The 27,914-nt window shown below is 69.5% G+C and overlaps 2 protein-coding genes across 2 annotated transcripts; both read left to right on the top strand.

The window, feature by feature from the left end:
- Window positions 1-78: 78 nt before the first annotated feature.
- On the top strand, window positions 79-25,386 carry LOC128138007 (filamin-A-like). Its single transcript, XM_052779278.1, is given in 69 exon segments — window positions 79-377; window positions 380-484; window positions 2,363-2,611; window positions 2,986-3,083; window positions 3,203-3,290; window positions 3,293-3,349; window positions 3,753-3,817; window positions 3,819-3,872; window positions 4,123-4,149; window positions 4,151-4,217; window positions 4,448-4,609; window positions 4,796-4,972; window positions 4,975-4,995; window positions 5,997-6,047; window positions 6,050-6,133; window positions 6,380-6,506; window positions 6,713-6,849; window positions 7,446-7,639; window positions 7,720-7,825; window positions 8,240-8,391; window positions 8,488-8,544; window positions 8,546-8,631; window positions 8,725-8,768; window positions 8,771-8,883; window positions 8,965-9,055; window positions 9,151-9,320; window positions 9,548-9,556; window positions 9,558-9,666; window positions 10,084-10,346; window positions 10,890-10,907; window positions 10,909-11,268; window positions 11,270-11,489; window positions 11,576-11,736; window positions 11,738-11,750; window positions 11,833-11,995; window positions 12,480-12,640; window positions 12,734-12,861; window positions 12,863-12,905; window positions 13,334-13,457; window positions 13,534-13,690; window positions 13,780-13,888; window positions 13,891-13,968; window positions 15,152-15,403; window positions 15,830-15,943; window positions 16,309-16,449; window positions 16,655-16,704; window positions 16,706-16,784; window positions 16,877-17,050; window positions 17,207-17,347; window positions 17,350-17,367; window positions 17,853-17,905; window positions 17,908-18,058; window positions 18,152-18,202; window positions 18,205-18,306; window positions 18,617-18,739; window positions 19,068-19,334; window positions 20,009-20,143; window positions 20,224-20,294; window positions 20,296-20,343; window positions 22,681-22,773; window positions 22,775-22,814; window positions 23,532-23,708; window positions 24,225-24,350; window positions 24,353-24,442; window positions 24,533-24,612; window positions 24,615-24,678; window positions 24,681-24,758; window positions 25,160-25,266; window positions 25,268-25,386. Coding segments are annotated over 69 exon segments (7,851 nt in total). The 5' UTR covers window positions 79-130; the 3' UTR covers window positions 25,349-25,386.
- Window positions 25,387-26,161: 775 nt separating this feature from the next.
- On the top strand, window positions 26,162-27,524 carry LOC128138011 (60S ribosomal protein L10-like; the record flags this gene model as incomplete). Its single annotated transcript, XM_052779282.1, is given in 8 exon segments — window positions 26,162-26,179; window positions 26,326-26,580; window positions 26,693-26,737; window positions 26,980-27,037; window positions 27,154-27,167; window positions 27,169-27,262; window positions 27,387-27,491; window positions 27,494-27,524. Coding segments are annotated over 8 exon segments (620 nt in total), but the record flags the coding sequence as incomplete, so codon positions are not given.
- Window positions 27,525-27,914: the final 390 nt, after the last annotated feature.

Here is a 27,914-nt window from a genome sequence, read left to right as displayed (position 1 = left end):
GTCCCCCGGCCCCGGGCGGGGGTGCAGGGGGGTGCCCCCGTCCCTGACGCCCCTCTCCCCGCAGGCTGCGCCCCCTCCCTCCCCCCGCCGGGCGCAGGCGCAGGCGCGGCGCCGCCCCCCCGCTAAAGGGATGAGCGCGGCCGGCCGTGCCCGGGCGCAGGAGGCGTCGTCCCGCGGCGAGGCGGACGGGGAGATGCCGGCCACCGAGAAGGACCTGGCGGAGGACGCGCCCTGGAAGCGCATCCAGCAGAACACCTTCACCCGCTGGTGCAACGAGCACCTCAAGTGCGTGCAGAAGCGGGTGGGCAACCTGCAGACCGACCTGGGCGACGGGCTGCGCCTGATCGCGCTGCTGGAGGTGCTCAGCCAGAAGAAGATGGCCGCAAGTACAACGCCCGCCCCACCTTCCGCCAGATGCAGCTGGAGAACGTCTCGGTGGCCCTCGAGTTCCTCGAGAGGGAGAACATCAAGCTGGTCTCCATCGGTGAGGCGACGGGGGGGGTCCCTGCCGAGCCCCTCCCGCAGAGAACGGGGCGTCCCCCCCATCCCCAGACCCCCGCCATAACGGGGCGTCCCCCCCATCCCCAGACCCCCCACCATAACGGGGCATCCCCCCAGACCCCCGCCATAACGAGGCGTCCCCCCCCCCCACCCCAGACCCCCGCCATAACGGGGCGTCCCCCCCACCCCCAGACCCCCGCAATAACAGGGCGTCCTTGGGGGGGGCCCCCCCCAACGGGGCGATTGCAGGAGACCCCCGCCACAGAGCCCCCGTGGCAGTGGGCTGCCTTTGGGGACCCCCTAACGGGATGCTTCGGGGAGCCCCCCCTTGTAGTGGCATGCCTTTGAGAGCCCCCACCACCACCCCTCAAAGGGAGGCCTTGAGGATCCTCCCCCTTTTGGGACTCCCCCCCAAGGGGAGGGAGCCCCCCCCCCGCCATGAGTCCCCCTTTTGGGAGACCCCTCACGGGACTCCGTGGAAGCCCAGCCCCCCCCAGCGGGGCCCTGCCTGAGCCCCTGATAGGGTCGTCCCCCCCTTCGAGAGCCCCTCGTCGGAGACCCCCGGTAGGGCCCTGTGCGAAACCCCCCCCCCCCATTTGGGACCCCCCCGTATCCCCCCATTACGGTCCCTCCCCGCCCCCTCGGCCCATAACAAAGGCGGGGGGGGGCCGGGCCCGCTCCCATCCCAGGAATGTTGGGGGGGGGGGGGGGCGCTCGGCCGCCTGGGTCCCTCGTCCCGCCGGGGGTGGGGCCCGCCGGGGCGGGGGGGCCGAGGCCTCGCCCTGCGGCTCCCCACATCCTCCGGGCACAGATTGCGGGCGGGCACCGGCCCTCGCCCGCCCCGGGGCCCCGCGTGGGGGTTACTCATCCCCACTCGGGACCGGCCCCGCCGTGGGGCTGGGGGGGGGGGGTGTGCTGGGGGGGTCCCGAGAGCTCCCGGGGGGGCAGCGGGGGTCCCTGCGCGGCCGCGGGGGGATCCGTGGGGCGGCGGGGGGCCCGAGGGGGGTGCAGGGGGGTCCCCGGTGGGGCGGGGGGCGGGGGCGGGGCCGCCGGGGGGGCGGGGCCTCGCTGGTGCCCGAGCCCATATAAGGCCAAAAAATGCTGGAGCGGGGGGTGGGGCCGGGGGCGGTGCCTGGGCCCCCATCCCCCACCCCGCAGCGCCTCCCTGTCCCCCCCCTTACCCCCCTCCCGCGGGGCGGGGGACCCAGGCGTCCGGGCACCCGCCGTTACACCCCCCAAACCGCCAACGGGGACTCAGGCGTCCCGGCACCCGCCCTGACACCCCCCAAGCCACCGATGGGGACGCAGGCGTCGGGGCACCCGCCCTGACACCCCCCCTCCCCCCAAAACCACCAACGGGGACCCAGGCGTCAGGGCACCCGCCCTGACACCCCCCCCCTCAAAACCACCAACGGGGACCCAGGCGTCAGGGCACCCGCCCTGACACCCCGAAACCGCCAACGGGGACGCAGGTGTCGGGGCACCCGCCCTTACACACACCACCCAAACTGCTAATGGGGGTCCTGGTGTCCAAGCACCCACCCTGACACCCCCCCAAATCGCCAACGGGGGACCCAGCTGTCCGGCCACCCGCCCTGACACACCCCCCCTCAAGCCATCAGTGGGCACCCAGGCGTTTCGGGCTCCCTCTGTCCCACCCGTGGGTGCCACGTCCCCCCGTGGCGCGGATGTATGGCACCCTGTCCCATGCCCGCAGCAGCCCTGCGCCTTTGCACCCCTAGCCGCACCCTAAGTGGGTCCCTGTCCCAGGAGGGTGCTGCGTCCCTGTGCAGCGTCCTCCCGGTGCGTGCTGGGGTCCCGCAGGGGTCTGATTTCCCTGTGTGTGTGTGTGTCCCCGCAGACAGCAAGGCCATTGTGGATGGGAACCTGAAACTGATCCTGGGGCTGATCTGGACGCTGATCCTGCACTACTCCATCTCCATGCCCATGTGGGACGAGGAGGATGAGGAGGAGGCGAAGCGGCAGACGCCCAAGCAGCGCCTGCTGGGCTGGATCCAGAACCGCCTGCCCCAGCTCCCCATCACCAACTTCAGCAAGGACTGGCAGAGCGGCCGGGCCCTCGGTGCCCTCGTCGACAGCTGCGCGCCCGGTGAGGGGGACGCGGGGACCCCGGGGTGGCCCTGGGGGTGTTAGAGGACACGGGAGGTGGCTCTGGGGCGGAAGGGGACATGGTAGGGTGACCCTGGGGACGTGCGGGGACACGGCAGGGTGGCTCTGGGCTGTGTGGGGACATGGGCTGGCTCTAAGGGTGCGTGGGTGATGGCCCTGGGAGCACGCAGGGGTGCAGGGGGTGGCCCTCTGGGCACGTGGGGACACGGGGTGGCTCTGGGGCGCACAGAGACGACGCAGAGCGGCCCTACTGGCACGTGGGGGCAGGAGGGACATGGGGGTGCAGGGGAGGGGGACACAGGGCAGCTGTACCCCCCTGCCGCCGCCGGTGACCGTGCGCCCCGTTGCCCGCAGGGCTGTGCCCCGACTGGGACTCGTGGGACCCCAGCAAGCCCGTGGACAACGCCCGGGAGGCCATGCAGCAAGCCGACGAGTGGCTGGGCATCCCCCAGGTGGGCAGGGGGCCGCGAGGGGGCTTCAAGCCTCTCTCAGGGGGGGTGGGGAGGGTGGGGGGGGGACCCAGGTGTGTGGAGCGGCCCAGTGACCCCCCCTCTCCTGTGCGTGCTCCCAGGTGATCACCCCAGAGGAGATCGTGGACCCCAACGTGGACGAGCACTCGGTCATGACCTACCTGTCGCAGTTCCCCAAGGCCAAGCTCAAGCAGGGGCCCCCCTGCGCCCCAAACTCAACCCCAAGAAGGCCCGAGCCTACGGCCCTGGTGAGGGGGGTCCCCTTTCCCGTGGGGCTGCAGGACCCCTCCCTATTCCTTACCCTTTTGGGGGGCCCGCTCTGGTTTTTATGATGTTGTGAGGCTGGATCCAATTCCCTGCAGATTTGGGAGACTCCTGGTCCTTACTTCTCTGGGGGGTGACGCCCTATGGATTTGGGTTATCTATACGTTTGGGGCGTTTCACGCTCCCTATAAAGCTGTTTCCCATTGCCTACAAATCCGGGGGAGTCCCTTGTTCCCAGAAGGGCTGCGGAGCCAACCCCTGTTCCCCATAGGGCTGTGGGGCTGGGACCGCTATGGGGCCGGGGACCCCCGGGGTGGGGCTGGGGACCCCTGTGGGGCAGCCAGGGTGGGGCCAGGACCCCCATGGGGCTGACGGTGGGTCCCGCAGGCATCGAGCCCACGGGGAACATGGTGAAGCAACGGGCCGAGTTCACGGTGGAGACGATCAGCGCGGGGGCAGGGGGACGTGCTGGTGTACGTGGAGGACCCTGCCGGGCACCGCGAGGAGGTGGGCACGGGGTCTGGGGGAGCTGTGGGGTCTGGGGGGGTCTGTGGGGTGAGCCCGGGCGGGGGGCTGCAGGTGACAGGGATGTCTCGGTGTACGTGGAGGTTGGTTCGGCGTTGGGCGGTCTGTGAGCTGGGATGGGTGCTCTGGGGGGTGGAAGGTGGGCCCCGGTGGGGTTTTGGGGGGCTCTGGGGGGTCATGGGGCTTTTGGGGGCCGCTGGGGGTCCTCACAGCTCGGTCCTCTCCTCTGCAGGCTAAAGTGGTGGCCAACAACGACAAGAAACCGGACGTTCTCCGTCTCCTACATCCCCAAAGTCACTGGCATGCACAAGGTGGGGTCGGAGGGATGTGGGGGGGGGCTTTGTGGGGACTTCGGGGGCCTGGGAGGCGTTTGGGGGGGGTTCTGAGGCATTTTGGGGCCCCTCTGGGGCTGTTTGACCCCCTGGTGTGCTGCGCTCTTTTCTTTTGAGGTCTGGAGAGATAATTTTGAGGTCTCGGAGTGGTTTGGGGACTCTGGTGAGGCTTCACCCCCCTCCCCTGACGCCCCCCCCCCCCCATTTTGGGGTCCCCCCCGGCAGTGACGGTGCTCTTTGCGGGGCAGCACATCGCCAAGAGCCCCTTCGAGGTGCAGGTGGGGCGGGCGGCGGGCGACGCCGGCCGGGTCTCGGCGCAGGGGCCCGGCATCGAGCCCCTGGGCAACGTGGCCAACAAGAGCACCTACTTCGAGATCTTCACCGCCGGTGCGCCCCGGGGGGGGGTCGGGGGGCTCTGGGGGGGTCGCGGGGAGGCTGGAGGGAATTGCACCCCGGGGGGATTTGGGGGATCGGGTGGGGCAGGGCGAGCGGGAGGGGAGGCGTCCCTCCGGGGGGCCCGGGGGGGGGCAGCGGGTTCCCCCCCACCCCTGGTGACGCGGTTGCCGCCGGCAGGCGCGGGGCCGGGCGAGGTGGAGGTCTCCATCACGGACCCCAGCGGGCGCCGGGGGGCGGTGGAGCCGACGTTGGAGGCCCGCGGGGACGGCACCTACCGCTGCACCTACCGCCCCACGGCCGAGGGGCCCCACGCCGTCCACGTGGCCTTCGGGGGAGCCCCCATCCCCAAGAGCCCTTCAGCGTCACCGTGGGGCAGGGTGAGCCCCGGGGGGCCCCCCTGCCCCCCCCCCCCCACCCTCCATGGGGGTCTCTGGCCCTCCAGCCCTCCAGGCTGAGGGTCTCTCTCTTTCCCTGGCTTGGGGGTCTCTGTCCTCCTGTCCCCCCCCAACTCGGGGGTCTCTGTCCTTCCCAGCTCGGGGACCTCTGTCCCTCCAACTTGGGGGTCTCTGTCTGCCCTTAAACTCGGGGTCTTTGCCCCCCCACCCCCAACTTGGGGGTCTCTGTCCCCTCCGGACTTGGGGGGCTCTGTTCTGCCCCCACACTAGGGGCTCTGCGTTCTCCTCCCCTCCGAGCTGTGGGGAGGGGGGGGTCTCTGTCCTTCCCAACTCGGGGGCGGGGGTCTCTGTGCTTCTGCCCCCCAACTCAGGGGGTTGTCTCTGTGCTTCTGCCCCACCCCGGGCCCTTGTGGGGGGGTCTCTGCCCCCACGTGGGGGGCCCGGGGCTGTCGCTGCAGGGGGGTCTTGGCCCCCCGTGACTCTGCTCTGTCTCTCTCCACCTGTCCTGCTCCTTCTGCCCGTCTGTCCGGGAAGCGCCGGCCGGGGTCCTCGCGGGTGACCCACTGACGGTACGGGGGGGTGCGGGGGGGTGCTCCTGGACGCCTGGGTCCCTCCTTCCCCTCCCCTGCCGCGGTGCCCTTTGGGGTACCCCGGACACCTGTGTTCCCCCCCAGAATGTGCCCCAGCGTGGGTTTGGGGGTCCCCTCCGACTGCCTGGGTCCTCTCTGCAGCGTGTGCCCTGATGGGGGTTTGGGGTCCCCCCACACGCCTGGGTCCCTCTCTCCCCCCAGCGTGCCCCCCACAACATGCGGGGCGCTCCCCCCTGCTCCCTCTCCCCCTCCTTCCCCTGCAGCCCCTGTCCTTGGGGTGGCTTTTGGGGTCCCCCTGGGAAACAGAGTCCGTCTCCCCCCGCCCAGTGCGTGCCCCAGGGAGGGTTTTGGGGGTCCCTGGCTGGCGGGCCCCCCCTGACCCTCTCCCCACAGCCTGCAACCCCTCGGCATGCCGCGCCGTGGGGCGGGGGCTGCAGCCAAGGGGCTGCGGGTGAAGGAGACGGCGGATTTCAAGGTCTACACGAAGGGGGCCGGCAGCGGCGAGCTCAAAGTCACCGTCAAGGGCCCCAGTGAGTCTGGGGGGGGCCCCCTTCTTTTGGGGGGGGCTGGGGAGGGGGATTTGGAGTGTGTCCCGGGGGGGTTGAGGGGTGCCCTGAGGAGGTTGGGGTACCTGGACGCAGCCTGTGCCCCCCTACTCAAAGGGATATTGGGGTCACTGGGGGAATGTGGGGATGCTGTGGGGTTTTGGGGGGGAATCTGGGGTTTTGGGGGGCCCCCGGGGTTTGGGGGCGACCCCTCTGACGTGTGCCCCGCAGAGGGCACGGAGGCGGTGAAGCAGAAGGACCTGGGGGACGGCGTCTTCGGCTTCGAGTACTTTCCCACCACACCGGGGACCTACACGGTGACGGTGACCTGGGGGGGGCAGCACATCCCCGCAGGTGAGTGCTGGGGGGCACTGGGAGGGACTGGGGGGCACTGGGAGGGGAACAGCGTGGCCCCCGCCTCCCCAGCCCGGGAGCCAGGCACCATCACAGGCTGCCATCCCCGGTGGTGGGGCCGCTTTGGGGTGCGGGCTGTTTTTTGGGGAGCTGTGCCCGCAGCAGGGCCCTGCCCTGACACCCCCCCACCCCATTTGTCCCCCCCCCCAGCCCCTTCGAGGTGAAGGTGTCCCCCGAGAGCGGCAGCCAGAAGGTGCGGGCCTGGGGGCCTGGCCTGGAAGGGGGTGTCGTGGGCAAATCGGCCGACTTTGTGGTGGAGGCCATCGGGGACGACGTCGGCACCCTCGGTGAGGGCTTGGGGGGGGCCCGAGACCTTCAGGGGGCTGCTGGGGAGCATTTCGGGGGGGTTGGGGGGGCATGGGCTCTTCCTGGGGATCCTTCTGGGGGCTTTGGGATGCCTTGGGGGGCTCGGGGAGGCTTTTGGGGTGTCTGGGGGGGACTTGGAGGGGTTAGGAGGCTCCCAGAGGGGCTTGGGGAGGATGTGGGGCCTCGGGGTGTTGTAGGAACCTGAGGGTGATCCTGGGGGGGCTACTGGGGGGCCTCCAGGGGTTTTGGGGTGTCCTGGGGGACTTTGTGATCTCTCAGGGGCCTCTTTGGGGTTAAGCCTGGGGGGTGGATCTCTGAGGGGCCTCTGGGGCACTGCTGGGGATTTTGGGGGGGGCTTTGGGGTCTCTGAGGGGCTCCAGGGCTCCTCTGGGTGTTCTGGGGGGCTTTGGGGTCTCCAAAGGGGTCTCTGTAGCCCCTCATCGGGGTCTGCACATCCCAGCGATGTCGAGGTGCTGGTGGCCGCCGTGGGGCTCTGCATCCCTGGGGCGGTTGCTCTTCGGGGACCCCCGGTGTGGTTTTGGGGTGCCCCTGACCCCCCAACTCCCCCCCCCCCCAGGTTTCTCGGTGGAGGGCCCCTCGCAGGCCAAGATCGAGTGCGACGACCGGGGAGACGGGTCCTGCGACGTGCGGTACTGGCCGCAGGAGCCGGGCGCCTACGCCGTCCACGTCCTCTGCGACAACGAGGACATCCGCCGCAGCCCCTTCATGGCCGACATCCGCCCCGCACCCCGAGACTCCTTCCCCGAGAAGGTTGGGGACCCCCGTGGACCCCCTGGGCCCCCCCCCAACACCCAGGGGACCCCCCGTAACCTCTTCCCCCACTTTCTCAGGTCAAAGCCCATGGGCCGGGGCTGGAGAAGACGGGGGTGGCCGTCAACAAGCCTGCCGAGTTCACGGTGGATGCCAAAAACGGGGGAAGGGACCCCTCAAAGTGCAGATGCAGGTGAGGGGGGGCCAGGGGGATTGGGGGTGCAGCCTGAGTGGGAGGTGGCACAGGGGGGACTGGGGGGGGGCACCATCTCAGGTAGGGTGGGGCATGGTACATTTTGGGGGTTATGTGGCTTTAGAAGGATTTGGGAGCGCAGGCATGGGGGAGGTGGCATGAGGGTATTTGGGGGGGGCTGTGGGGGGGATTTGGGGAGCAGCCCCACTTAGGACACGATATGAGGTGGTTTTGGGGGATATCAGGAGGATTTGGGAGCCCCGGCACAGAGGCGGGGGAGCTGAGGGCAGCAGTTTTTTATTTGGGGGCCTGGCTATAGAGAAGGGGGTGTGGGTGGACTTGGGGGGGGGGGGTGTCACAGGGTGGGTTTTGGGGGTGTTGACCCGCCGTTGTCATTGTGTCCCCCCCCGCCCAGGACGCAGAGGGCAACCCCGTGGACGTCTCCGTCAAGGACAACGGCAACGGCACCTACAGCTGCTCCTACGTCCCCAAGAAGCCCCTCAAGCACACCGCCATGGTGTCCTGGGGCGGCTGTGAACATCCCCCAGAGCCCCTTCGGGTGAGAGACGGCGGGGGGGGTCCCCAAAACCCGAGGGGCTGGGCCCAGCCGCCTGGGGAGGCGGCAGGCCTGACCCCCACCCCCCCAAAACCGCAGGTGGGCGTGGGGGCCGGCAGCCACCCCCACAAGGTGAAGGTCTACGGCCCCGGCGTGGCCAAGACGGGGGCTCAAGGCCCACGAGCCCACCTACTTCACCGTGGACTGCACCGAGGCCGGGCAGGGTGAGCTGGAGGGCGTGGGGTGGGCAGGGGGTTGCCTGCAGGGTGGGTCTGTGGTGGCAGGAGGGCGCCGGTGGGGTTTGGGGTGCTGAACACCCCCCCCCCGGCCCCCCAGGGACGTGAGCATCGGGATCAAGTGCGCCCCGGGGGTGGTGGCCCGGCCGAGGCCGACATCGACTTCGACATCATCCGCAACGACAACGACACCTTCACCGTGCGCTACACCCCCCGCGGCCCCGGCGCCTACACCATCATGGTGCTCTTCGCCAACCAGGTGGGCTTGGGGGGTCTAGGGGAGGGGGCACGAGGGGTCTTGGGGTGCAGGGGGCTGATTTTTTGGGGTCCCTACCCGCAGGCCACCCCCACCAGCCCCATCCGGATCAAGGTCGACCCCTCGCACGATGCCAGCAAAGTGAAGGCGGAGGGACCCGGCCTCAGCCGCTCTGGTGAGCTGGAAGGGGTAGCAGGAGCGGCCCTGGGGGGGGCCCCGGCAGGGATTTGGGGGCCCCCCCCCCTTGACCCCTCGGGTCCCCCCCGACAGGTGTGGAACTGGGGAAGCCCACCCACTTCACGGTGAACGCCAAGGCGGGGGGCCGGGCCCCCCTGGATGTGCAGGTGACGGGGCCCGGGAAGGGCGAAGCCGTGCGGGACCTGGAGGTGATCGACAACCATGACGGCACCCACACCGTCAAGTACACCCCCCTGCAGCAGGTAACGGGGGGCGGACCCCAAACCTTGCACCCCCCCCAAAATACCCCCCTCCCCAGCAGGTAGTGGGGAGGATCACCCCAAAAACCTAGCACTCCCTCCTCCTGTTGTAATGCGGGCAACCGAACTCCCACCGATACACCCCTGGTGCAGCGTGGGGGGGGCCACAAAACCCCCTGCCAAAGCCATGGTGTGGGGCAGCCCTGCAGCCACCCCTTCTCTCCCCCCAGGGTAATTTGGTGGGTGTCGGTGACCTACGGGGGCGACCACATCCCCAAGAGCCCCTTCACTGTTGGGGTGGCCCCCAGCCTCGACCTCGGCAAGATCAAGATCTCCGGCCTGGATGACAGTACGGTGGGGGGGGCGGGAGGGTGCCCTGGGGGGTGGGGGGAGCACTCAGACCCCCTTTTAGAGGAAGTTTGGGGGTGGGGGGGGCAACTGGGGAGCTGTGTGGGCAACGGGGGCTGGGGGTCCTTGGGGGGGGTTTTGGGATGGAGAATCCAGGGGTGACTTGGGGACCCCCTTTTGGGGGGGGGGGTGTCCTACAGGGCTGGGGGCAATTTGGGGACCCCGTAGGGCTGGGGGGGGGGGTGTCCTGCTTGGGCGTGGGAGTTGTGGGAGCTCCCTCCCCAGAGAGGCTTTGGGGTGGGGCGTTTGGGGGTGTCTTTTTGGAGGGTGCTTGTTCTGGGGGGTGGGGGTTTTGGCAGGGGGAGCCCCCGTTTTTGGGGTGCAGCCCTCCCCCCAGCGTGTGGGTGCTCCCCCGCAGAGCTGGAGGTGGGGAAGGACCAGGAGTTCACGGTGAAGTCCAAGGGCGCCGGGGGCCAGGGCAAGGTGGGGGCGAAGATCACGGGCCCCTCGCGCAAGGCCGTGCCCTGCACGGTGGAGCCGGGGCTGAGCCCCGAGAACAGCCTGGTGCGCTTCATCCCCCGCGAGGAGGGGCCCTACCAGGTGGAGGTCACCTACGACGGCGTCCCCGTCCCCGGCAGCCCCTTCCCCGTCGAGGCCGTGCCCCCCACCGACCCCTCCAAGGTGGGTCTGACCCCCTGCGACGGGGCCCTGTGGGTTTGGGGGTGGCCCGACGGGGCGGGGGGGCCTGGGGACCATCCCTCTTGGCCCCGTGGGTCTGGCTTTGGGATGGGGACCCCCAGTATGGGGGGGGTCTCCAGGGGTTGGGGTCCCCAGGAGCTGGGATGTCCCAGTAAGGGCGATTAGGGTCCCCAGTAAGGGGGTGTCTCTGCTTATGGGGGTCCCTAAGGGCTGGGGGACCCCAGTGAGGGTGGCCAGGGCCCCTAGTAAGGGGCCGTCCCTGCTGCCGGGGGTCCCTAAGGGTTGGGTGCTCAGAGTGGGGGAGCGCCCCTGGTGATGGGGGACCCCAGTAAGAGCGTGTCCCCCGATGATGGGGGACCCCAGTAAGAGCGTGTCCCCGATGATGGGGATCCCCAGTAAGAGCAGCCCCCCGGGGCCATGGCTCCTCTCTAAGGGGATGTCCCTGGGGCGAAGGGTATCCCCAAGATCGGGGGGCTCCCTGGCAACGGCACCCCCCGCCCAACGTGGCGGCCTCTCTCCCCGCAGGTGCGCGCCTTCGGGCCGGGGCTTGCAGGGCGGGCTGGCCGGGGTGCCGGCCCCCTTCACCATCGACACCAAGGGGGCCGGCACGGGGGGCCTGGGGCTGACGGTGGAGGGCCCCTGCGAGGCCAAGATCGAGTGCCTGGACAACGGCGACGGCACCTGCTCCGTCTCCTACTTGCCCACCGAGCCCGGCGACTACAACATCAACATCCTCTTTGCCGGCGCCCACGTGCCCGGCTCGCCCTTCCGCGCCCCCGTCCGCGCCCCCTTCGACGCCTCCAAGGTGACGTGCTCGGGGCCGGGGCTGGAGGGGGCCACGGCCGGCCAGCCCGGCCACTTCCGCGTGGACTGCAGCCGGGCCGGCACGGCCGAGCTGACCATCGGCATCGCCATCGGAGGCGGGCGCCCGCGCCGAGGTGCGGGTGGAGGACAACGGCGACGGCACCTACACCATCGCCTACACCCCGCTCAGCCCCGGTGTCTACACCATCACCGTGGAGTACGGCGGGCAGCCCGTGCCGCACTTCCCCAGCAAGGTCCGGGTGGAGCCCGCCGTCGACACCGCCGGCGTCAAGGTCTACGGGCCCGGCGTGGAGGGCAAGGGTGAGCACAGGGCCGCGGCGATGGGGACGGGGACGTGGAGGGGCACAGCTGCCCTGATGGCCCCATCCTACCGTGTCCCCCGCCAGGCGTGTTCAGGGAGGCAGTGACAGAGTTTGACGTGGACGCCCGGGCGCTGACCAAAGCCGGGGGTCCCCACGTGAAGACGAGGGTGTCCAACCCCTCGGGGAACGTCACCGAGACCTTCGTGGAGGACCGGGGTGACGGCACCTACCACGTGGAGTACACCGCCCTATGAGGAGGGTGAGGCTTGGGGGGTGTGCGGGGATGGGGGGCAGCACCCGTGGCCTTGGGCTGACTTCCCTGCCGCCCCGCCCACCCCCAGGCATGCACACAGTGGAGGTGAGCTACGCCGGCAGCCCGGTGCCGCACAGTCCCTTCCGCGTGCCCGTCACCGAGGGCTGCGACCCGGCACGTGTTCGCGTCCATGGCCCTGGCATCCAGAGCGGCACCACCAACCAGCCCAACAAGTTCACTGTGGAGACCCGGTGAGAGCCCAAAACCCTCCAACCCACCCCCCTGGGCCCCCAAACCATTTCCTAGGACCCCCAGCAGTCGTCACAAGCACCCCTGTACCCCAAATCCCCCCTCGGTGCTGAAACCCCCCCCTCCCCGGTCCTCTACACTCTCCTGGACCCCAAGTCTGCTTCCCAGCACCCCTGAAATCCATCGTGGGTGCCCCAAGTCTGACCGCAGGTGCCTTACACACACTTTCCCAGCCTGAATCCTTCTCCCGGTGTCCCCTGAAACAGCCCCGTACCCCAAATCCTTTCCCTGCATCCCCTGAAACAGCCCTGTACCCCAGATGTCTTCACACTCTGAGTCCTCCTCTTCCTAGTACCCCCAAAAACATCTTTGTATCCTAAACGCACCTCCCAGAGCCCCTAAGCTTCCCCCCCGGTACCATCGAGTCCCTCCTGGGGTCAGGGGGGTTTGGGGTGCCCCACCTGACCCCCGTGCTCCCCCTGCCCCAGGGGTGCCGCACGGGGGCCTGGGCCTGGCGGTGGAGGGTCCCTCGGAGGCCAAGATGTCCTGCACCGACAACAAGGACGGGAGCTGCTCGGTGGAGTACATCCCCTACGAGCCGGGCACCTACAGCCTCAACGTCACCTACGGTGGCCACCAAGTGCCCGGTGAGTGCCTGGGGGTGGTCCCAGGGTGGGGGGAGGCGGCTGTGTCACACGCACCCCCTCCCCCACGCTCACGTGTCCCCCTGCCCCATCCAGGGAGCCCCTTCAAGGTGCCGGTGACGGATGTGGTGGACTCATCCAAGGTGAAGTGCGCGGGGCCGGGGCTGACGCCGGGCGTCGTGCGAGCCAACGTGCCCCAGACCTTCACCGTCGACACCAGCAAGGACCGGCGTCGCCCCCCTGGACGTTAAGGTTCAGGGCCCTAAAGGTCAGTGGGGCGCACGGGAGGTTTGGGGTACCCCCGCTTCGGGGCTGGGGAGCATTTGGGGTACCCCTGATCCAAGGGAGACAGGGGTATCTGGTATAAAGAGCGCCCTATGCTGCTGTGTGTTCTCGGGGGGGCATGGGGGGTCCTGGTGCACCCCACGGGGTGCCCTGTGGGGCCTCAAGGAGGTGTTAGGGTGCCCGGTCGGCTCTTGGGTGTCCTGTGGGACGTTACAGGGAGTCTCGGAGCACTTATATGGGATGTTACGAGGTCTCGGGGTGCCACAGGGGGTCTCGGGGCACCCCACGGAGCACTGCAGGCTCTTGGGGTGTCATGTAGGATGCCACGGGGGGTCTTGGGGCACGCTGCGATGCCGCGGGGTGCCCCGTGGGGTGCTCAGGCGTGCCCTGACACCCCCCACCCGCCCCCAGGCGTGGTGGAGCCCGTGGACGTGGCGGACAACGGGGACGGGACGCAGCGCGTCAGCTACGTCCCCTCCCGCGAGGGGCCCTACAGCATCTCGGTGCGCTACGGCGACGAGGAGGTGCCCCGCAGGTGAGGTGGGGGACGTGGGGGGGCCGGGGGGGGTTTCAGGGGGGCTGGTCTGACACCCCCCGGCTCTGTCCCGCAGCCCCTTCAAGGTGAAGGCGCTGCCCACGCACGACGCCAGCAAGGTGAAGGCGAGCGGCCCCGGGCTGAACACGACGGGGGTCCCGGCCAGCCTGCCCGTGGAGTTCACCATCGATGCCAAGGACGCCGGCGAGGGGCTGCTGGCCGTCCAGTTCACGGTGGGCACGGAGCGGGGGGCACGGGGAGGGGTCCGGCAGCGGGGGGAGGCCAGCCCAGCGACGTCCCCGTCCCCCCCGTGTCCCCGCAGGACCCCGAGGGCAAGCCCAAGAAGGCGACAATTCGGGACAACCAGGACGGCACCTACACGGTCTCTTACGTCCCCGACATGACGGGGCGCTACACCATCCTCATCAAGTACGGGGGGACGAGATCCCCTACTCGCCCTACCGCATCCGCGCCGTGCCCGCCGGCGACGCCAGCAAGTGCACCGTCACCGGTAAGCGCTGCCGTGGGCGACGCACGCGTACGACGGGGACACCCACCGCCCGCCCAGCCGCTTCCAGCCAAGTCACCGCGGGTGGGGAGGTGGGGGGGCACGGGCGGGGGGTGAGCGGGGAGGGTGGCCGGGGGGCACGGGGGGGCCTCACCACGTGTGTCTCACTGGATTTCTTGCTTCTCTGCCCACCCCACGTCCCCCTGCGCCCCCCCTCCCCCCCCGTCCTCTCCCCACCCCTCTTTTGCCCACGCTGTAGTCTCCATCGGAGGTCACGGCTTAGGTAAGCTCACGGCATGGCTCGCTTGGCGTCGGGGCGCATGCGTGACCCCCTCCCCGCACCCCAAAGTTACCCCCGTCCCCGTGGACAAGCGGGGACCTTCCCCGCAGTGGTGTGAAGGAGGGGCCAGGGTCTAATTCTGGGGGACCCTCGGGCCTCATTTAATACTGGGGGCACCCCGTGTTCTCCTTTAAATCACGGAAGGGTCCCCCCAACCTCGTTTAATGATGAGGGACCCCCCTAGACCTCACTTAGTGTCAGGGCCCCCCCAGGTGTCATTTTAACCCTTCAGGGTTCTCTTTTAACTGGGGGGTCCAGACCTCGTTCAATGTGGGGTGACCCCCCAATTCTGCTTGCTCTTGGGGGTCCCCCCCAGTCCAGTACCAGGGACCCCTTTTGGTCCTGCCTTAATTGTGGGGCATCCCCCAAACCTCATTAAACAGGGGGGAGGGATCGTGCCGGTAGCTTGAACCTCCGAATGTTTGGGGGTTCCCTGGCTCGGGACCCTGTTGTGGTTGGGGACCCCCCCATTTCTGGGGGCACCCCTGGCCCCACACAGGGCAGTGAGCTGTAGGGTCCTGGGGCGTTACGGGGTCCCTGGCTGCCCCTACGGAGCAGAGGGGCCCCCTCCATCAGGTCACTACCTGGGTGTCGGATGGGGGAGGTCTGTGCCTCATTAATGCCTAATTTCCCCCCTCCCCGTGACATGGCATGAGCTTTCCCCGTGCTCAGCCTGCCAGGGGGGCTCGGGTTCCCCCCAGCTTTGGGGGGATCCTTCAGCCGTCCCAGGGGGTGGGCAGCACCGGAGCCTGCCGGAGACCCACGGCAGGGCGCACGTCCACCAGTGGGGCCGGTTTGGGGGTGCCCCCGCCATGGGGCGGGCAGTCACCCCCCCCTTTTCGGCAGGGGCGGGCATCGGCCCCACCATCCAGATCGGGGAGGAGACGGTGATCACGGTGGATGCCAAGGCGGCGGGCAAGGGCAAGGTGACCTGCACCGTCTGCACGCCCGACGGCTCCGAGGTGGACGTGGACGTGGTGGAGAACGCCGACGGCACCTTCGACATCTTCTACACCGCCCCCCAGCCCGGCAAGTACGTCATCTGCGTGCGCTTCGGGGGCGAGCACATCCCCAACAGCCCCTTCCAGGTCATGGTGAGTGTGCGAGGGGCGGGCGAGGGGGCCGGGCGGCGGGCCGGGGCAGGCAGCGGGCAAGGGCGGGGGGGCGTGCAAGGTGTGCACTGCGCAGGCCACGTGCAAGGTGTGCACTGCGCAGGCAGCGTGCGAGGTGAGCGGTGTGCGAGGTGGGGAGCATGCAGGGAGCGCGCAAGGGGTGTAACGCAGGCCGCATGCAAGGAGCGTGCGAGGTGGGGGAGCGTGCAAGGAGCGTGCAAGGCAGGCAGGCGAGGTGCCAAGCAGGCTGCGTGCGAGGAGCGTGCGGGGCGTTGTAGCAGGCAGGCAGCGCGCCAGGCGGGCGCGATAACGGACGCAGGCAGCGTGCCAGGCAGCGTGCCAGGTGTGTAGCAGGCAGGCAGCGCATCAGGCAGTGGGCGGGTGGGGGGGGGGTCCGGCATCCGCTAACGAGCTTGTTTGCGCAGGCGACCGACCGCCCGCTGCTGGGGTGAACGGCTGGACATGGCCGGGCTGCGCCCCTTCGACCTCGTCATCCCCTTCACCATCAAGAAGGGCGAGATCACCGGTGAGGGGGGGCAGACGCCCCAAAACGCCCTGGGGGGGTGTCCCTAAAACACCTGAGCTCCTGTAGGGGGTCCCCAGGCCTCCCTTGAGTCCTTCTGGGGGGGTCTGCAGAACCTGCTTGGGGGTCCCCAAGATGTGGGGGTCCCTAAAGTCCCCCCAGGTCCTCCTGGGGTGTCCCCAAGGCAGCCAATGTCCTCCTAGGGGTCTACAGGTCCCACCAGGGGATCCCCAGGACAACTAAGATGGTCCCGGGGGGTCCCCAAGACAGCCAGGGTCCTTCCAGGGGTCCCCCAGGCCCTCTCGGGGGTCCCCAGACCAGCCAGCACCCCCTGAGCTCCCCCCCCCCCCCCATTTCACCCCCCCTAGGGGAGGTGCGGATGCCCTCGGGGAAGGTGGCCAAGCCCGACATCACGGACAACAAGGATGGGACGGTGACGGTGCGGTTCGCTCCCACCGAGGCCGGCCTGCACGAGATGGACATCCGCTACGAGAACATGCACATCCCAGGTGGGGGGGCTCGGGGGGGGGCTTTGGGGGGACCGGGGGGGGCCCTGTTGAAGCATCACAGCCCCAGGGGTGCCGTGACAGCATCCCACGTGCCACCGTGTGTCCGTTGCGACGTCCTGGCGTCTGCGAGGATCCTCCCGTGGCAGTGGGGGGGTCTCGATGCCCCCCTGACCCACGCCGTGCCCCCCCTTTGCCCCCCCCCCAGGCAGCCCCCTGCAGTTCTACGTGGACTACGTCAACAGCGGCCACGTCACCCGCCTACGGCCCCGGCCTCATCCACGGCACCGTCAACAAGCCGGCCACCTTCACCGTCAACACCAAGGACGCCGGCGAGGGTGAGCCCATGGGGGGGTCCGCCAGGCACCTGGGTCCTCCCCGGCAGGCACGGGCCCCCCCCCTGAACCCTACGTGCCCCCCCCCGCCCCAGGAGGTCTGTCGCTGGCTGTGGAGGGTCCCTCCAAGGCGGAGATCAGCTGCACGGACAACCAGGACGGGACGTGCAGCGTCTCCTACCTGCCGGTGCTGCCCGGGGACTACAGCATCGTGGTGAAGTACAACGACAAGCACATCCCGGGGAGCCCCTTCACCGCCCGCATCACCGGTACGGGTGGGGGGGCACCCCGAGGTGCTGTGGGTGGTCCTGGGGCTCCCTGCAGCGGCTCTGAAGTCCCCAGGGGTCTTGGGGCCGTCCTGAGGGTCCCTAAGTGGGTCCCGGGCATTTTTGGGGTGCCTTCCCCGCTGACCCCCGTCCCCGCAGGTGACGACAGCCTGCGCCTGTCCCACCTGAAGGTGGGGCGCCTCGGCCGACATCCCCTGGACATCGGGGAGACGGACCTGAGCCAGCTGACGGCCACCGTCACCGCCCCCTCGGGCCGCAAGGAGCCCTGCCAGCTCAAGCGCCTCCGCACGGCCACATCGGTGAGGGGGGGGGGACGCTCGGGACGGGACGGGGGTCCCTGGGGACGCCGGCAACTCGCCCTCATGGTGTGAGGAGCCCGGCCGGCTCCAACGCCTCTGCAGCCGAGGGAGGGGATGTGGGGGGGGGACACACGGAGGGAGGACGTAGGGCCTCGGGGACGCAGGGACACGGTCACCGTGACCTCGCTGTTGGGGCGTAAAGAGCCCGGTCAGCTCAAGCGGCTGTGCGGTGTCTCCTGATGTCCCCGCGTCCCCGTACCGCCATGCCTCTGTCCCCCGTGTCCCCGTACCCTGCTGAGAGTGTCCCCACACCGCGTCCCCTTGTCCTGACACCCCTGCGGGGACGTCCCACGTATCCCTGTGCCCCCCCAAGTCCCCCCGCCCCATCCCTTCTGTGTCCCCGTACCGTGACACCTGGCTCCCCCGCTGACGGCATCCCCACGCCGCGTCCCCTCGTCCTGAGGCCGGTGTCCCCGTCCCCGCAGGTATCTCCTTCGTGCCGCAGGAGGTGGGGGAGCACCTGGTGCACATCTCGCGGGGGGGGGCAGCCCCTGGCCCGCAGGCCCCATCTCCGTCACCATCAGCCAGGCCGAGCTGGGGGACGCCAGCCGGGTGCGCGTGGCGGGGCCCGGCCTGCGCGAAGGACGGACCTTCGAGCCGGCGCACTTCACCATCGACACCCGCGACGCCGGTACGCCTCCATCCCCCGGGAACTGGGCAAGGGGCTGTGTGTGTGTGGGGGGGTCCCAGGCGCCGGGGTCCCTGCTGACGGCCCCCTCCCCAGGCTACGGGGGGCTGAGCCTCTCCATCGAGGGGCCCAGCAAGGTGGACATCACCACGAGGAGCTGGAGGACGGGACCTGCCGCGTCTCTTACTGCCCCCACCGAACCCGGCAACTTACATCATCTCCGTCAAATTCGGCCGACCAGCACGTCCCCGGTGGGTGCCGGGGCGGGAACTGGGGGGACTGGAAGTGCTGCTGGGGGGGGCGGTGCAGGGGCAAGCGGTGGCACTGGGAGGGTGTATCGGGGAGGAATGGGGGGAACTGGGAGCACTGGGGAGGGTCTACTGGGGTAATTTGGGTTATTGGGAGCATGGTGGGAGGGTACGGGGGGGGATATGGGGAGGGAGCTGGGGCACTGAGTGGGGTGTGGGGGTACAGTGGGACCAGGAGAAGACTGGAGGGGTTTAGGGGGGTGGTCCTTGGGCCTGGGGGAGCCGATGTGACCCCCCCCACGCCCCCCCGCAGGAAGCCCCTTCTCAGTGAAGGTGACGGGCGAGGGGCGGGTGAAGGAGAGCATCACGCGTCGGCGCCGCGCCCCCCCCGAGGCCAGCGTTGGCACCGCCTGCGACCTCAGCCTCAAGATGCCGGGTGAGCGTCCCTGGGGGGTCCCTGAGTGTCCCATGGGGGGCTCGGCAAGCCCCACGGTACCTCTGAGCGTCCCTGGGGAGGTCCCCGAGGGTCTCGGGAGGCTGCTGGGGCAGTTTGGGGGGGGGGGACAGATGGACACGACCCCAAGGACCTGCGGGGGGACCCCAGAGATAGAGGGTCCCCCAAGGACCCACGGGGGGACAGAGTGGGACACACAGAGGAACCCCAGGACCTCCCCTGGCACGGGAGGGTCCCTAGGGTGGTGGGGGGGGCCGGGGGGAGCCCCGTGACCCCCCCCCCCATGACCCCCCTCCCTCGTTGCCGGCAGAGCTGAGCGCCCACGAGGTGACGGCGGTGGTGACGGGCCCCTCGGGGCAGGCGGTGCCGGCGCAGGTGCTGGAGGGCGACGGCGGCGCCTACAGCATCCGCTTCGTGCCCGCCGAGACCGGCGTCCACTCGGTCAGCGTCAAGGACCGGGGCCAGCACGTCCCCGGCAGCCCCTTCCAGTTCACCGTGGGGCCCATGGGCGAGGGAGGCGCCCACAAGGTCCGCGCCGGGGGGCCCGGCCTCGAGCGGGCCGAGGCCGGCGTGCCAGGTGAGCGCGGGGCGCCCCAAAACCTGCCCGAGACCCCCCCCCTCGGGGCTCTCCGCTACTCGTGCGGGGCTGCCCCGATCCTGTTATGGTCCCTGAACCCCTTGGGGTGCCCCAGAACCGCCTTGGGGGTGCCCCAACCTGTTCCAGGCACCCCAAAACTCACCCAGGGTTCCTCAGGGACCCTGAACCTGCCAGGGGGGCACCCCAAAGCCCCCTCGGGGCTCCTCCCTGACCCCCCCCTTGGGGACCTGCCCAGGCCTGTCTGGGGCTCCTGAGCCTGCACAAGACTCCCTGGTCCTTCACAGGGCTCCCTAAAACCTGTGGGGGGGCTCCCAAAATCCTGACTGGGGCTTCCTGAAACCCATTGGAGATTCCCCAAATCCATCTGGGGTTCCCCAAAATCTATGGGGGGTTCCCCAAAATCTATGGGGGGTTCCCCAAATCCTAACTGAGGCCCCTCAAACCCACCCGGGGGCTCCCCAAAACCTGCTGCAGGTCTCCTGAACCCAGCCTGGGCTCCTGAACTTGGCCCCAGGTCCCCCAGACTGGCCCTGCTGGGGAGGAACTGGGGGGCTGCCCCCCAGATGGGGTGTGATGGGGTAGGTGGGGGGTGTCAGGCCTTTGGGGGGGGCCTGACACCCCACCTCTGCTACCCGCCCCCCCCCTCCCCCCAGCCGAATTCAGCATCTGGACGCGGGAGGCGGGCGCCGGGGGCCTCTCCATCGCCGTTGAGGGGCCCAGCAAAGCCGAGATCGCCTTCGAGGACCGCAAGGACGGATCCTGCGGCGTCTCCTACGTCGTCCAGGAGCCCCGGTACGGGGCCGGGGAAGGGTGGGGGGCCAGGGAGAGGTGGGGGGACCCCCCCTCCCTGACGCCATCCCCCTCCCCGCAGGTGACTACGAGGTGTCGGTGAAGTTCAATGAGGAGCACATCCCCGAGAGCCCCTTCGTGGTGACGGCCCGCTGCCCCCTGCGACGCCGCCCGCCGCTTGACTGTTTCTAGCCTTCAGGTGAGGCACCGGGAGAAACCCCCCCCCTCGCACCCCCCCGGCTGGGCTCGGGACGCCATGCGCAGGGCAGGCAGCTGTAGAGTCAGCGTAGCCCTAGGGGGGCTTTGGGGTGTCTGTATAGGGACAGTGTAGCCCTAGGGCAGCGGTTTTGGGGTGTCTGTGGGGACAGTGTAGCCCCAGGGCAGCGTTTTTGTGGTGTCTGAAGACAGCGTAGCCCCAGGGCAGCATTTTTGGGGTGTCTGTGGGGACAGTGTAGCCCTAGGGCAGCGTTTTTGGGGTGTCTGAAGACAGCGTAGCCCTAGGGCAGTGGTTTTGGGGTGCCTGTGGGGACAGCATAGCCCCCAGGGCAGCGTTTTTTAGGGTGTCTGTGGGGACAGCATAGCCCTAGGGCAGCGTTTTTTGGGGTGTCTGAAGACAGCGTAGCCCCAGGGCAGCATTTTTTGGGGTGTCTGTGGGGACAGCGTAGCCCTAGGGCAGCGTTTTTGGGGTGTCTGAAGACAGCGTAGCCCCAGGGCAGCATTTTTGGGGTGTCTGTGGGGACAGTGGTAGCCCCAGGGCAGCATTTTTGGGGTGTCTGTGGGGACAGCATAGCCCCAGGGCAGCGTTTTTGGGGTGTCTGTGGGGACAGCATAGCCCCGCGAAGGGCTTTACTGGGGTTTTTTGGGGTGTTTGGGGGGGGTTCCTAGTTTTGGGGGGCTTTAACAGGGTTTTGGAGGTGTTCGGGGGGCCAGTCTATCTTTAAGAGAGTTTCAGCGAGGTTTGGGGTGTCTAGGGCATCTGCAGTGAGGTTTGGGGTGTCCAGGGGGCCTGCAGCAGGATTTTGGGGGGTGTCTAGGGGATCTGCAGCAAAGTTGGGGTGTCCAGAGGGTCTGCAGCAGGGATTTTGGGGTGTCTAGGGGGTCTGCAGCAGGATTTTGGGGTGTCTAGGGCATCTGCAGCGAGGTTTGGGGTGGTGTAGGGGGTCTGCAGCAGGATTTGGGGGGGCTCTGTAGGCGCAGCGGGGTTTTGGGGTCCCTGCGCTGGCCCAGGCAGCCCGTGCGTCCCCCCAGCCCGTCGCGGGGTCCCGGGGGTCTTCTCTCGTGTCTCTTTTAAAGGCTATTAACAGCCCCCCCGTCGCCCCCCCACCCCGCTCGGGGGGGGCGACCCCGGGGCCCGGAGGGGCCTTAGCGGGAGAGAACGGCCCCCCCAAACCCCCCCCCAGCACCCCCAAACCCCGGGGACCCCCGGGGCCCCCCGTTCTCTCCCGTTAAGCTCTCCGGCCCCACGAGGTAAGTGGGGGCGCAGGGTGGGGGGCTCCCCTGACACCCCCAAATCCCTCCCTGCCTCCTGGGAGACCCCGATACCTGCAGACCCCAAATGGGGTGGGGGGCTTTCCCCAGCACCCCCAAACCCCTCCCTGCCTTGGGGGGACCCCCGAAACCGGGGTGTTGGTGTAAAACCTTCCCCCGAAGCGGAGGGTTTGGGGTGGGGCCTCCCCCCCCCTTGTTATTTTGGGGTTCGGGTCTCCCCGGGGTCGTTTGGGGTAGGGATTTCCCCCTCCCCAGGTGGGGATCTTGGGGTGCAGATCCCTCCCGGGGGTGTTTTTGGGGTGCAGGGGTGTGTGTGTCCCCCCCCTCGAGGGATACTTGGGGTTTTTGGCCCCACGGGGCTTGTCGAGGGGAGGGGGTAAATGACCCCCCCGGGGTTATCTGGGGTGAGGAGTTGGGGGTGTTATCCCCCTGGGATTTTTGGGGGTATCAACCCTCCCCCGGGCTTATTTGGGGTGAGGGTTTTGGGGGTGTTAACCCCCCCCGGGTTAGTTCTTTGGGGTGTCCATCCTCCCCCCCCCCCCCGAGTTATTTGGGGTGAGGGTTTTGGGGGTGTTAACCCCCTGGCTTTTTTTGGGGAGTGTTAACCCCCCTTTGGGTTGTTTTGGGGGTGAGGATTTGGGGGTGTTCATACCCCCCTGCATTGTTTTGGTGTGAGGGTTTGGGGGTGTTAACCCCCCCGGGGTTTTTTTGGGGGGTGTTAACCCCCCCTTGGGTTGTTTCGGGGTGAGGATTTGGGGGTGTTCATCCCCCCTGGGTTATTTGGGGTGGGGTTTTGGCACGCAAGTGCCCCCCACCCCCGCAGATTTTGGGGGTGCAGACCCCCCCCCCACTCAGATGCTTGGGGCTGTTAAGCCCCCCCAAGGCCGCCCAGGCTGGGCTTTGGGGCTGCCGGCGCCCCCCCAACCCTTACCCACGGGGGGGGGGGGGGGTGTCTGAGGGCAGGGGGCCGCTGCCACGTCCTCCCCCCTCCTCCCCCCGGTTTTGGGGGGCTCCCCCCCCCCCTCGCTGACGGTCTCTGCCCCCCCAGGAGTCCGGGCTGAAGGTTCACCAGCCGGCCTCCTTCGCCGTCAGCCTCAACGGGGCCAAGGGGGTGCTGGACGCCAAGGTGCACAGCCCCTCGGGGGGCCCTGGAGGAGTGCCACATCACCGAGGTCACCGAAGGTGAGGGGGACCCCCCCGGGGGGGGACCCTCGACCCCCCCCGAACCCCCCCCCCCCCCCCCCGAAAAAAAAAACCAAACCAACCTGCCGCCCTCCCCTGAGGGCGCCCCGGCTCTCTCCTGGCAGCCGCGGTGAGCTCCTTCCTCCTGGGGGGGGGGGGGACACCCCTAGGAGGAGAGGGGTTTGGGGTGTCCCCCACTGGTTTTGGGGGCCCCCCCCGCTTTGGAGGAGAGTTTTGGGGTCCCCCTCTACTGTGGGGGAGGGTTTTGGGGGGGGGGTGTCCCCCACTTTGGGGGGTCCCCCCCCGCTTTGGGGGGCTCTCTCTGGTTCTGTTGGCTTGGGTTTGGGGGTTCCAGGGAGGCTGCAGGGCCCCCCCCCCCCAAGGGGTGTTTTGGGGCTGGGGGGGGGCCTGGCTGACCCTGCCTGACCCCCCCCAGATGTGGGGGGGGTCTGGGGGGTTTAGGGTTGTCCTGTGGACCCCGTAGGGGGTCATGTCTCACAAGGTAGGTTTTGGGGAGGGGGGAGGTATTGGGGGGGGCTTTGTGTATCATACAGCCCCCGTGGGGATTTTGGGGCCCCCGTGGGGTTGCAGGGGGGGGCTCCGTGGCACCCACGGGAGCCCCTCTGGCTCTGGTGCCCTCCCGGGAGGGTGTGTGGGGGGGGTCCCCCGTGGGGTCAGGGTGTCCCTACTGACACCCCCCGTGTGTGTCCCCCCCAGACAAGTACGCGGTGCGGTTCATCCCGCGGGAGAACGGCGTCTACTCCATCGACGTCAAGTTCGAGGGGTCCCACATCCCCGGCAGCCCCTTCAAGGTGCGGGTGGGGGAGCCGGGGCAGGCGGGGGACCCCGGCCTCGTCTCCGCCTACGGACCCGGCCTCGAGGGGGGCACCACAGGTACGGGGGGGGGGGGTCATGGGGGACCCCAGGGGCTTGGGGTGGGGGGTCATGGGGGTCCCAGGGAGTTGGGGGTCGTAGGGGTCCCATTGGGGTTGGGGTGGGGGTTTTAGGGACCCCAGGGGCTTAGGGTGGGGGGTCGTAGGGGTCCCAGGGAATTGGGGTGGGGGGGGGTCTTAGGGATTCTAGGGCGTTGGGGTGGGGGGTCGTAGGGACCCCAGGAGGTTGGGGGTCTTAGGGACCCCACGGGTTGGGGTGGGGGGGTCGTAGGGGTCCCACGGGCTTGGAGTTGGGGGGTCTTAGGGACCCCACGGGTTGAGGTGGGGGGGGTCATAGGGGTCTCAGGGGGTTGGGGTCTTAGGGACCCCACGGGGTTGGGGTGGGGGGGTCGTAGGGGTCCCAGGGGGTCGCAGAGCCCCTATGGGGTGTCGCAGTGCGAGGCTCCGAAGGGGCCCCCCGTGGTGCGCGGGGGGGGTACCCCGCGGGTGCTGACCCCCCCCCGTGTCCCCCCCCCAGGCTCCCCGGCGGAGTTTGTGGTGAACACGGCCACGGCGGGTCCCGGGGCGCTGGCCGTTGACCATCGACGGCCCTCCAAGGTGAAGATGGACTGCCGGGAGTGCCCCGAGGGCTACCGGGTCACCTACACCCCATGGCCCCCGGCAGCTACCTCATCGCCATCAAATTCGGGGGACCCCACCACATCGCCGGCAGCCCCTTCAAGGCCAAGATCACCGGTACCGGAGAGGGGGGGGGGATTTGGGGGTGCGGGGGGGGGGAGATTTGGGGGTGCGTTGGGGGTACTGACGTGCCCAAAACCCCTCCAGGGCCGCGCCTGGTGAGCAGCCACAGCCTGCGGGAGAGCTCCTCGGTGCTGGTGGAGGCGGGGGGCCGGGCGGAGGCCGGGGGACGACGGCCACAGCGGCGGGGGGGGCCCCCCCGGGGACCCCCAAATTCTCCTCCGACGCCAGCAAGTGGTGGCCAAGGGGCTGGGGCTGAACAAAGCCTTCGTGGGGCAGAAGAACTCCTTCACCGTCGACTGCAGCAAGGCGGGTGGGTGGCCGGGGGGGGGCTTTTTGGGGTGCGGTAAGCCCCCCCCCCCAGTTTTGGTGTTGGGGAAGGGGGGTTGGTGGCCGGGGCCCGCTGATAGGTCAATGCTTTGGGGGGTGAGGGGGTGTTTGGGGGGCTGGCTTTTTGGGAGGGGGGGCTTTTTGGGGGAGGAGCTGGGTTTTGGGGCTGGTTGGGGGGGGCTGGGTTTTGGGGGGGGTGGTTTTGGGGGTGCAGCTTTTTAGGGTGCTTGGGGGGGGGGGGGGGGGGTCTTTGCTTTCAGGAGCCGTGGGAGAGAGGGGAGGCGGTTGGGGCACCGGGGTTCCTCCTGCCGGCACGTGGCTGTTTGGGGGTGACCCCCTCTCCCGATTTTGGGGTGACCCCCCCCCTTCCCCCCCCCCCTTTAGGGAACAACATGCTGCTGGTGGGGGTGCAGGGCCCCCGCTCGCCCTGCGAGGAGATCGTGGTGAAGCACCTGGGCAACCAGCTGTACAACGTGGGCTACCTGCTGCGGGGAGCGGGGCGACTACCTGCTGGTGGTCAAGTGGGGGGACCAGCACGTCCCCAACAGCCCCTTCCGCGTCACCGTGCCCTGAGGGGCACCCCAAAAACACCCCCACGGGGGGGGGGCCCCCCACATCCTCACACACACCCCCACACACACACACACACACTCCCTCCCCCCGGCACGGCGCTGGGGACCCCCCCCTCCAAGATTGGGGACACCCCTGCAGTTTGGGGGGGAGCTCCCCCCCCCCCCTTTCCCTCCCAGGGCTCTTGTTTTCGGGGGGGCCCCCCCGCCACTGCCACCCCCCTCTGCCACTCCCCCCCCCCCCCCTCACGCTGCCCCCCACCCCGTTTCCCCCCGGGGGGGGGGGGCAGGGAGGGCCCCCCCCCCATTTCTACAGCTGCCACTTTGGATTCCCCCGCCCCCATTTTCTTTTTTTATTTTATTTTAATTTTTTAACATGACCTGGGGGAGGTTCCCGGCGCTGCCCGCTCCCCCCCCCCCCCCCGCGTCCCCCCCTCTCCCCCGAAACCGGGGTCCCGGGGGGGGAACCCCAATAAAAACTCGTTCTGCTTCACTGTGTCTCCTGCCTGTTGGGGGGGGGGTCACCTACATCTGAGGGTGCCAGGGACCGGGGGGGGGGCACACAAAGGGGGTCCCCCGATACGTGGGGCGGAGCCCCCCGTACATGGGGCGGGTCCCTACCGGCGGTCCCTGCAGGAGGGGCGGAGCCTGGGCGGGGGCCGCGCACTAGCGGGAGTGCCGCCCCGCCTGCATGATTTATGCAGAGAAGGCGGGGCTACGCAAATAAGCCCGTGACGCTCACACTCCGTCCAATCCGCTCCCGGACAGCGCCACGCGGCCGCGGGGAAGGGCGCGCCGTTGCTGCGGCTATCCGCGCATGCGCGGGGGCTCGATGGTTAAACGCCGCGACTAGAGCGCCGCGGGGCAGACTGCGCCCTGCGCACGCCCCGCGGGCCACCGCCCCGCTCTCTGATTGGCTCGGCTTCCTCTCTATGCTGACTGAGCTCGCTAGAACGTCGCCCCCCGCCTCTATCCACCGAGAACCGGCGCCGGGAGCCCCCGCCGCCCTCCGCCGCTCCCCTCCCGCCTCCCCCCGTCTTCTCGGGGCCGCCGCCGCTTCCCTGGTTCGCGGCGGCCGCCGTCGGGCTCGTCTCGTCGCGTCCCCGCGGGCGGGTCCTCCGCCGGGCGGCCAGAGCGCCGCCGGAAGTTGAGAGGCGGTGGCCGGAAAGCCGGTGGGCGGGCGCCATATATAAGCAGCGCGCAGGCGCCGCCTTCCTCTTTTTGGCGCACGGCGAGGTGAGCGCGGGGCCGCGGCGGGGCCGGGCGGCGGCGGGGAGGCTGCGGGGGGGTCCCGTAGGCCGCGGCGTCGCCCCCCGCTCAGTCCGTTCCGCTTATTCCCTCCACTCAGGTCCCCACGGCCCGGAGCCGCCATGGGCCGCCGCCCGGCGCGATGGTGAGCCGCGTGACGTCACCGCGCGGGGAGGGGGAGGGGGAGGGGGGGGGCTGGGATGGGTGACGTTGTCCCACACCTCTCGACGTCACGGGCTAAAGGCTTGGGGGGCCGCTTGCGGAGGGAGGGGGGAGGTGGGGACGGGGCGGGGGGGGCGCTGTGAAGGGCATTACGCGATTTCGGGGCGCCTTTGCCCCCCCCTTCACTGCCGCCCCCCCCCCTTCACTGCCGCCCCTCCCCCCCAGTTACAGATACTGAAGAACAAGCCGTACCCCAAGTCCCGCTTCTGCAGGGGGGTCCCTGGTAAGTCCGCAGCCCCCACCCTGGTTTTGGGGTACCGTCGCCCCCCCCCCCACTCCCGTAGCCGCTGTTTGGGGGGGCCGCCCCTGACGCCACCCCCCCATTTTTTTCCTCCGCAGACCCCAAAATCCGCAATCTTCGACCTGGGGCGGAAGAAGGCGAAGGTGGACGAGTTCCCCCTCTGCGGGCACATGGTGTCGGACGAGTACGAGCAGCTCAGCTCGGAGGGTGCGTCCGAGGCGGGGGGGGGGGAGGTTGGGGGTCCCTCAGCGGAGCGGGGGTGACCCGGGGGGGTGTCCCTGCCAGCCGTGACCCCCCCCCCCCCCAAAATCTCTTCCCCCCCCCCCCCCAGCGCTGGAGGCCGCCCGCATCTGCGCCAACAAGTACATGGTGAAGAGCTGCGGGAAGGACGGGTTCCACATCCGCGTCCGCCTGCACCCCTTCCACGTCATCCGCATCACAAGATGCTCTCCTGCGCCGGCGCCGACAGGTGGGGGCTCCCCCAAACCGCGGGGGGGTGGGGGGCTCCCAGAACAAGGGATGAGACGGGATTGGGGGGGGGTTGCCAAAATGGGGGGAAGTGGCCCACGATGGCCAGGGAAGGGGAGAATGCCGGCAGAGAGCGGCCGGCCAGGGCAGCGCCAGGCACCCCAAAACCGGGGGGGGGGGGGCAAGAACCAGAGGGAACTCGCTGCCCCCCCCCTCGGCTGTGGTGCCAGGGGGTGTCTGCCCCGATTCGGGGGGGACACACTTGAGAGCACACGGGGGTGGGGGCAGGGGACCCCCCTTACCTGTAGAAAGCGGGGTGCGTTTTTCTTAGGGGGGTGGGGCAAGCGCTCGGTTCTGGGGTGTCCACTGGGGGTTGCGATGGTTTCCCTGG

The sequence above is a fragment of the Harpia harpyja genome, assembly GCF_026419915.1.
Source record: "Harpia harpyja isolate bHarHar1 chromosome 26 unlocalized genomic scaffold, bHarHar1 primary haplotype SUPER_26_unloc_3, whole genome shotgun sequence".
NCBI lineage: Eukaryota > Metazoa > Chordata > Aves > Accipitriformes > Accipitridae > Harpia > Harpia harpyja.
Note: the sequence above shows the minus strand (reverse complement) of the source record. Positions and strands in the feature narration are given on the sequence as shown.